The sequence below is a fragment of the Sinocyclocheilus rhinocerous genome, unplaced genomic scaffold, assembly GCF_001515625.1.
Source record: "Sinocyclocheilus rhinocerous isolate Xijiao unplaced genomic scaffold, SAMN03320098_v1.1 scaffold171, whole genome shotgun sequence".
Classification (NCBI taxonomy): domain Eukaryota; kingdom Metazoa; phylum Chordata; class Actinopteri; order Cypriniformes; family Cyprinidae; genus Sinocyclocheilus; species Sinocyclocheilus rhinocerous.
In genome coordinates, this window is record NW_015642206.1 from 991,443 (window position 1) to 1,001,221 (window position 9,779).

General features: G+C 39.3%; 1 protein-coding gene across 2 annotated transcripts in view; it reads left to right on the forward strand.

Annotated features, from left to right (window-relative positions):
* Nucleotides 1-9,439, forward strand: part of LOC107755746 (synaptic vesicle glycoprotein 2C-like) — a 41,002-nt gene extending 31,563 nt beyond the window's left edge. For both annotated transcript variants that reach the window (XM_016572639.1, XM_016572640.1), the window contains 9 exons: nucleotides 4,857-4,990; nucleotides 5,361-5,450; nucleotides 5,934-6,044; nucleotides 6,159-6,247; nucleotides 6,768-6,932; nucleotides 7,036-7,169; nucleotides 7,304-7,507; nucleotides 7,626-7,785; nucleotides 7,940-9,439. In XM_016572639.1, coding sequence (XP_016428125.1) covers nucleotides 4,857-4,990; nucleotides 5,361-5,450; nucleotides 5,934-6,044; nucleotides 6,159-6,247; nucleotides 6,768-6,932; nucleotides 7,036-7,169; nucleotides 7,304-7,507; nucleotides 7,626-7,785; nucleotides 7,940-8,123 — 1,271 coding nt within the window. In that variant the 3' untranslated portion in view covers nucleotides 8,124-9,439. The remainder of the gene's footprint in view (nucleotides 1-4,856; nucleotides 4,991-5,360; nucleotides 5,451-5,933; nucleotides 6,045-6,158; nucleotides 6,248-6,767; nucleotides 6,933-7,035; nucleotides 7,170-7,303; nucleotides 7,508-7,625; nucleotides 7,786-7,939) is intronic.
* Nucleotides 9,440-9,779: the final 340 nt, after the last annotated feature.

The following is a 9,779-nucleotide window of genomic DNA, read 5'->3' on the forward strand; positions in this document are numbered from 1 at the left end:
TTTTAATACTGTCTGTCTTTTTAATATCAAGAATGTCCCGCTCTTTTTTGTCTCATTCATTCACGTTCCTTTATTAATAACGCTAACAGTCCCACCCGCTGAAAGCTGCGCGGAAAAAGTGAAAGTAACCGGCTAAATGTTTCATACTGGCTCTTGGCACAGGAGAACACCATCTTCTATAAAACAAAGTATATGTTTCAGTCCTGTCACTTTTTTACATACTTTTACACTTTTTCTGCTGTTTAAAAAATCTTTCTTTTCGCTATTACCACAAACAAGCTACGTAGCAGCTTGAATCTGAGTTTATTAGCTCTACGTTATCAGTTTGCTGTCGTGACTCTCGCGAACAGCACTGAACGCGCACTTTTCGGTACAAAAAATGTATTATTATTTTAAACCTTTTATCAGCTTATGTAGTCTCTACAACCAATGAATTACTGATCCCTAGTGATGTAGGCCTATAATTTTTGTAATAAATCATTTGTTGGTAAAGGGTGAGAGAGCCATAGGTTCCCGACCCCTGACCTAGAGAGTCCAGAGAATTGCACTGCGGTAGTTTTTTCCAGATTGAGCGAGAAACCTAGGACTAGTTCGCAAAAATTGTTCGGAACGAGGAGGTCTATCATACGATATGAATATCGCGTGCATGTGCAGAAAACTGCGCAATGTACAATCATTTACGCCCCAGTGGCTGATTTCTTTCAAATTTCTCACAGACCTTTGGGGCCGTGAGTCAAACAGGCCCACCGAGTTTCGTTCCGATCGGCCTCCGTTAACCTTGTCTAATAGGTGATCAAATTTCATCGGCCAATGGCGGCCATATTTTTTTGAGATACGCAAATGTCCGCATAGACACTTGTGGCACTTTGGACCAAGACCGTGCACAGCGATTTTCATGTTGATAGGACAAATGGTTGCCTATTTATAGCCATTTTTATGTTTTTCCCCTCTTATAGCGCCAGCAAGTGGCCAATCTCCGTGATTTTTTCTCCACAGCTAGAGCTCTTACATAAGTGTTCAGAGTTTGGCGAAGATATCTCATTCCGTTCAGGAGTTATAGGCATTTTACTAAAAGTGGCCGTGCCCCCTTCAAACGTTTTGGTGTCCCTTTGCGACGGTGAGTCGAAAGTTCAACTTTTTTTTGATAATTATTGATATTCACTCTCCAGAGAATCTTTCTGCACTGGTTTGGTTCCGATCGGGCGAAAAACCTAGGACTAGTTCGCAAAACTAGGTTTTTCAAAAAATGCAAAATACCCGAAAATTTTGCCAGGCTTGCAATCAAATCTGAGGCATGTGTTTTGTCCGGCATGAGCCAAGGATTCCAACGACATAAGACACTTGAGCCTGCGATTGACGGTTTAGGAGTTATAAGCGATTTCGTACTTTCGACCGCTGTAGCACCCCCGTCAGGCCGATTGGGGCGAGCCTTGGTCACGTTGTAGGCGGTGTGAGTACTACCATCCCTCCAAGTTTCAAGTCTCTACGACTTACGGTTTGGTCTGCACAATCAGTTTTACATGGAAAATCGCTCCTCCGTGACCATTCTAACAATTACAATAGGGTTTCAGCGCTACACGCTTGAACCCCTAATAATTAATTAAATATAAATGGAAATGAGATTGAGCTGCATACTGTGCACTGTATGTACTATATGGGTAATTCATCCTGGCACTTTTAAAAGCTCCGTTGCCATTGATCACTTGGTTTGTACATCCACATACAAACTAAATACAGTCCTTCCTAGCATTCCTTCCTACCAGTGGCGACTCGTGGGTTTTAAAATAGAGGAGGCACACTAATTGTATTGGACTGGGATCCCTGCCGATCATTATTATTATTATTTGCTTAACCACTTTAAAATGGCTTTTTGGTTGCTTTTAGTCAGAAAACGTAAAGAAAACGACACACATACAGCAAGATAATATAATTTCACTTACCTGGCCTGTTACTTGAAGCAAACATCCATCCCTTCTTAAAAGTCTGTGTTAAAAGAGAGCTGCCTGTTGCGCCATTTAATTAAGCCGACTGCTGTAGCCTATATCCAGCTTAGGTTCTGAGACATGAACTAAAATGAATTGCGAATTTTATTAACATTAAATCGTCCTCCTCCCATTTTCACCTCAAAATTATGGGGAAGCTGTGCCTCCCCTGCCTCCCCCGACGGGCCGCCACTGCTTCCTACTATAAAATTCTGAGAAGCTCTATTCCAAAATATAATGAACTCCATACTGTCCACTGCCTACTCAGCTCTCTTTTAATGCGGCATGAAAAACAACCTTATCAGTAATTTATTTGGAGCGCTGTACATTAGCAGGAGCTGTCTACAACATATAGCCTATAAGTGGTACAAAAGAGGTTAGGCTCACAATTGATTTCAATAGAGTTTGGAGTTAGCATGCTAAGCTAACTCCACAGTATCTTCACACATGAGTAAGAGGCTAATAAAAACACATAGAACACAAATATGGTGAATAATCATTTTTTAAAATTACACTGAGGTATTTTAGCCATGATTTTCAGTACTGAATAAACATTTATCCAACCTCATGTGCCTCTTTCAGAATCGCATATTAGAATATCACTTTTACTGTTTTTACCATATTTTTATGGAAGAAATAGCAAGAGTATTATGCGTGTATGCAATTATGAATTCATTGAGCTTGCAGTGCATTCTGGGATTCTCTTCTTCATAAAGAAAATGAGGTGGCAAATTTAGGTTTCTTTTGGTGCCTATGATGCTTTAAATTACTGCATCTGAATGCAGCTTGCTAGGTTTTGGAACATGTTACGTCCTCAACCTAACATAGAGGCGGAGGCAAGCACAGGCTCGTTTTAACAGGGAATATTTATTATTAAGTTAATTTAACATAAAGGAGAGAGAATAAATCATAAAGAAACTGCCGATCCCTGGTCTGGTTCTCCTCGAGTTGCCAGCACAAGTCCCGTAACTGCTTTCAGCGTCACAACAGTATTTATGCTGCTCAGCTCATCAGGCACACAGGTGTCTGAAATCGGCACCTAATAAATGAAGACAAACAAGAAAACTCTCGGCCACTAGGGGGCAGCCGTATCAGTACAAGACAATACTTGTGAACAAAAATCAAAATTACATGCATATGTAACAGAACACAATAAAAAAATAAATGTCCTTACAATTGGAAATGTTTCAAGTCATTGCAACATTTACTTTTACACAGTTTGCGTGTGTGTGAGTGTGTCGTTTTATTAGCATTAAAGCTGACTGTGAGTAGAGCCACAGGCAAGCCACTGTGCAAAACGGTAGGTCTGCTATAGCTGCTGACTCAGTCACCCGTTTCCTCAGTCAATTATGCACATAATCTATGTAATGAGATTTCCAATGACATGGGTGAAACATTAACCCTCTGGGCTTGCCTGCTGTTGCAATCACAGCTTCATAACTCTCACTTATACTGCAGTGTAGTGTTACCTTCATTATTTACCACAGGTCCTCACAGAGATACGCTAATGAACACACACACACACACACACACACACACACACGCACACTGAATTCAGTATTTCATCATGCCGTATTCCTCTTTTTCAAAACTCAGGATTTTTTATGTACTATGTGTATTAGATGACTTTTTCTTCATTTTAGGACGTTATTTTTAAATGTGACCCATTGTGATTATTTAATTCAAGAAGTAGATTAGTTTGTTTCTTTATCAGAACAGATTTGGAGAAATTTACCTTTACATCACTTGCTCACCAATGGATACTCTGCAGTGAATGGCTGCCGTCAGAATGAGTTAAAACAGCTGATAAAAGCATCACGATAATTCACAATTAATCAACACAACTTCAGTCCATCAGCTAATGTCTTGTGAAGGGTAATTAATGTACTGGAGTTGTGTGGATTACTTGTGGATTATGCTATTTGGACTATTTTGACGGCACCCATTCACTGCAGAGGATCCATTGGTGAGCAAGTGATGTAATTGTAAATTTCTTCAAATCTGTTCCAATGAAGAAACAAACTCATCTACATTTTAAGCAATTTTTTATTTTTGGGTGTACTATTCCTTTAATGGTCACTTTACATTACCATAAGTGAAAGACACTTGTGCCTTTCAAAAGGACATTTCCACTTTAATTATATCATTAAGACCCTACACTGTTTTACAGCTCAGTGCATAAGACATTACTGGTAAAGAAGACGATGCATATGGAGGAGAAGTAGAAAAGGAGCCACTTAAAATGAAATATAATGAGAAAAACACATTTTCAGCCTGGGATACTTTTATTGCGCTCTCTGAGTTCATGACAGTCTTAAAGCTGCTTTACGTGATTTCAGAAACCTGCCTGACACCACTTAAAATTAGAAATGCAGAATAGTTTTGGATGGTGTGTTGATGAGTCCTTTTATATATATATATGCACTTAAGAATATTATAACAGAACTGGGCAATCCTGTATCTCAGTGTGCTATCTGTTTCAGCTTTATTTCAATTAATGAAAAATAATGATTAACAGTGTTTTAGATTTAGATTTTTTTTATTTAGTTATTCCATACTATGTTGCTAACTCAAATCAGGACTGCATTATAAAAGGAAGTCCAACCTATTGCACATATTAATCCTGATGTTTTTCAGGTCCATCACCTGGAAAAGACACACCACACTCATCTCTGATGTAATCAATCAATCAGCATTGGACAAAAGAAATGGACGTGTTCACTCAGACCATAATCACTGTGACATGCCAACAGTTACTGATAAATGTTTCTAGTTCAAATCCTACAGTCTTATGGCTTGAAGTTCTACCAGGCAGCCAAGCTCTTTGTCTGTGCTGGATCAATAACATGAAAAATTGTCTGATGTTTTCCTTAGGCTGGAGTTTCAGTATGGGCTCAGCTTATCAGTTCCACAGCTGGAGGGTGTTTGTGGTGGTGTGCGCTCTCCCCTGCGTCTGTGCCGTGGTGGCCTTAACGTTCATGCCAGAGAGCCCAAGGTTCTACTTGGAGGTAAGGAGTGTGTGAAATTAGGTGGAGAGATACAAAGAAAGTGTATAATTCATTATAGCTTTGGTTGAGTTTGAAATAAGAGTAATTTACAAATAGAAAATGGGCAAAATCCATTTCAGATGCTTGTGGCTGCTTTCTTGTTAACTGCATGTTTCTAAAAACATCAGTTTATGGCTTGAACATCTGAAGAAACAGCCTGACTTAAGGGAACACGACTCTCTTTGAAGCTAATGACGCGTGCTTGTCGTGACTCCCTACGCCCCTCTTTTAGGCCTGCCGTGGCAATAGAGGTGGGCGGCTGTCATCTAGCACTGCGGTTTCCACTTAATCCAGTTAATCTCTTAGGGATTTTTCTGCTCTATCCTTTCAGGTGGGGAAGCACGACGAGGCCTGGATGATCCTCAAGCAGATTCATGACACAAACATGCGAGCGCGTGGACAGCCCGAGAAAGTCTTCACCGTGAGTCGATTCCCTCACTGCGCTAACTTTAAGCTGCTTAGAGCACCAACCATGCATTAAAGTTGCTTAAATTCATATGATTGTCTCATCCTGCCCTGTATGTGGGCTTCACAGATGTTTCTGGTGTCATTTATTGAGCTGCTTGGTGACGGTGATGAAGATCAAGCTGTCATCCAAATTGGACACTCTTATACCTCCCTAAGATATTCTCTCTCTTTTAAATACTGAATATACTGAAGTCCAACTTAAAAAATACACACATTTCATTGCATTACATAACAAAAAAATCTGTAGAATAGCCCATATAGACTGCAGGCAAAAGTGGACCAAATCCGATTTGAGATCTTTTTCTTCAAACTTTTCACCAATTTACACTTGAATCTGATATGTAGAGAAAAAGAAAGATCTGAGTTATAAATCAGGATTGAGAACTATGGCTTACAGTGTGAACGTAGCTCTAGTAACTGGTGTTTCTTCTTGTAGGTGAACAGAATTAAGATCCCAAAGCAGATTGATGAGTTTGTCGAGATGCAGACCGAATCTGGCAACCTTTTCTCAAAAGTGATCTTCAGGATAAAGACTGAGCTTCATGGGGTGAGATTCATGATGTGTGACCTTTCAGAAATAATGTCATCTATGTAATCATTAGCATAAATTACTGAATACGTTCAAATAAAATGATTAAAACTCCCTTTTCTGTCCTTCCAGATTTGGTTAAACTTCTTGAAGTGTTTTAATTATCCAGTGAAAGACAGTACAGTCAAACTGGCTATTGTGTGGCTCACACTGTCATTTGGGTAAGATCTCTATCTGTTTGGCTGTCGTGCTGTCGTTCGGTCTGTCATTCTGTCTGTCTCTCTGTCTATCTGTCTTCTGTCGTTCTGTCTGTCTGTCTGTCATTATGTCTGTCTTCTGTCGTTCTGTCTGTCTGTCTGTCTGTCGTTCTGTCTGTCTGTCTTCTGTCATTCTGTCTGTCTGTCTTCTGTCATTCTGTCTGTCTCTGTCTGTCTGTCGTTCTGTCTGTCTGTATGTCGTTCTGTCTGTCTGTCGTTCTGTCTGTCTTCTGTTGTTGTTCTGTCTGTCTGTCGTTCTGTCTGTCTTCTGTCATTATGTCTGTCTGTCTGTCGTTCTGTCTGTCATTCTGTCTGCCTTCTGTCGTTCTGTCTGTTGTTCTGTCTGTCTGTCTGTCTGTCTTTCTGTCTGTCGTTCTGTCTGTCGTTCTGTTGCTTTGTCTGTCTGTCGTTCTATCTATTGTTCTTTCTTTCTTTCTTTCTTTCTTTCTTTTTCATATCATTAAAGAACTCAATACTTCTGCAGGTATTATGGTTTATCCGTGTGGTTCCCTGACGTCATCAAACATCTTCAGGCCGATGAATACGCCTCCAAAGTACAAAGGCATAACAATGAGCGCATTGAAGACTTCACCTTCAATTTCACCCTTGAGAACCAGATACACACTAATAGCTTATTTATCAATGACAGGTGACTTATTCAAACTGTAACAGTAATCTTCTTCTTATTGTACTAATTCTTATTCTGTGTGTGCATATTATCACATAAATAATTTTCTTTATCCGTTCCTCAGGTTCATAGGTATGAAATTCAAGTCTGTCACTTTCATCAATTCCACTTTTCAGAGCTGCTTTTTTGAGGATGTGACATCAGTTGGATCTTTCTTTCGAAACTGCACATTTATTGAGGCTGTCTTCTATAACACTGGTAAAACAGTCATTTATTTCTGAACACAAAACAGACCACCTTTTCACCATTTTACCACTTTGCTGCATGCCTGCAAATACTTAACTATCGCTTTCTACTGTGGTTTAAATCTCGTTAATTTATTCATTCGACAGATATTGACGACTCCAAACTTATAAACACAGATGTCGTAAACAGCACATTTTACCACAACAAAACAGGCTGTCAAATGACATTTGAGGATGATTATAGTGCATACTGGGTCTACTTCGTCAATTTCTTGGGAACACTGGCTGTTCTGCCCGGTAACATCGTATCTGCACTTCTCGTGGACAAAATTGGCCGCTTGTCAATGTTAGGTGAGACAAATATTTCATTTTGTTGCAGGTTGTACCACTTTGCAGATATATTTGAGATTCATACTTTTTGTTATGTGTGAAAGAATAGTTTTGCTGTAAATATTCTGTGTTTTGTCAGGGTTTTCCATGATTCTGTCTGGTATCAGCTGCTTCTTCCTGTGGTTTGGCACCAGTGAGTCGATGATGATTGGGATGCTGTGCTTGTACAATGGGCTGAGTATTTCCGCCTGGAACTCCCTGGATGTTGTGACAGTAGAGCTGTACCCTACGGACAGAAGGTGGGTTTGTACTCATACATAATAAAATATGCTAACAGACATGCAACAAAGCTGTTTAATGATTCCAAAGCCCAAAGCCCAGTAAATATCAATGTAACACCAACTTTTTACCTTTTTCTCTTCCATCCTCTCTCCCTCCACTTCTCTATTTCAGAGGAACTGGATTTGGCTTCTGTAATGCCTTGTGCAAGCTAGCCGCAGTGATGGGAAATCTGATTTTTGGATCTTTAGTGGGCATCACCAAAGCCATCCCCATTCTTCTGGCCTCCTCAGTGCTCGTAGGCGGAGGTCTGGTGGGATTGCGACTACCTGACACCAGGTCAAATGTCCTCATGTAACCCTTGTGTTGGAGGTCTGGAGAAACTTAAAAGGCTTGACTTAACCCTCATTCCTCATTGTTGTACACTGTGTACTTGTATTGTGTTCATAACAAGATACTTCTCAATTAGGCATCATCATATTTTGACAATCTTTAGACTTGCATTGCAATAATAAAACTTCTGCACCTTTATACTGTACAGTTCATTTAACCAAGACCCTCATGTTTCCTTGTGACTTTTTAGAGGTTTATAATGGCCCAGGAATGAATGTGAGCGTAAATATGAATGTCCCCTTATTAAGACTTGAGCAAAACAACCTATTAATGAGCAGTCCAAACCTGCTGCAAGTATGCAGAGAGGATGATCAGATACGCCGAAAGCTCAGCACAGCTGCATCACACCTGGCTGACTTAATCCTGAGAATCACTAAAGAGATGAGAGACTGAGACCGGTCTACTGGTAAACAACTCTTTATTCAGTTATTAGTTTCAGGATTTGACTACACATAGTGAAAACATCATCCAGATATGGTATCATACATTTCTAATGAAAGAGAATATGGTTTTGTTATTGAATCAGTTTCACTGAGTATTGAGTAAGTTGATGACGAGGTTAAATTTTTACAGTATTATTACTGTATTTTTTTTAAACAATCAAGCCTTTTGCATATGTACTCCAACCTCTGATGAAAAAGGCCACAACTGTGCACCCATGCTCAAAGTATATGTATAAAGTTCCTCCGGCCATATTTATAAAAAACAAAAAATCCCATTTTGTGCTCTGCAGATGTTTTGTTCATATACAGTGGAGTATGTTTTGTTCATAAGCTTTTTATTGCAAGCCTATTTGATTTCATATACAACAGGCATGTGTTATCGGACTTGTTCTGCCAATTTGTGATTTGTCTAACAGCGAATGGCCTTTTGAAACTGTGCCTCTCCTACATAAGATCATCATCACGTATGAACTTGAGGTGGCTGCTGTATTTGATATCATAGAGTGTGTATCTGCCAGGGTCACTCATGCAAACCATCTTACAATCTGACAGAAAGGACTGATGAGAATCAGGCTGGCGATGTCCCGGAAAGCCTCTTTTATGTACAGTGTCAAAGACTCATCTTGTTGACATGACAGGTTTGTTGGTGCAGAGGGAATTTAGAGGGCCCGCCTCAACATATGGGGTCTGCAATCTGTGGAGAGGGGAAGAGAGATGTGTTTGATAACCACATGACACGCGATTCATTTACAAGTTTCATTTCCAAGCCAAGTGAAGAAAATTCTGTTTTGGTTGCTTCTACAAAATGACTTAGATATTTCAATATAGATTTACATACACTACCATTTAAAAGTTTGGGGTTCAAATTTTAATTTAAGAAATTACAGGTAGTAATTTTATTCAGCATGGATGCATTAAATTGATCAAAATCGACAGTAAAGACAATGTTATAAAAGTTTTCTTTCTCAAAAATATGCTGTCATTCTGAACTTACCGTTCATCAAAGGATCCTGGAAAAAAAGCGGTACTATTTTCAACATTGATATAAATAAGAAATATTTCTTGAGCACCAAATCGCCATATTAGAATGATTTGTGATAGATCATATCACACTGGAAATTCTGCTTTGGAACTTGATCAAAATCGACAGTAAAGACATAATGTTATAAAAGTTTTCT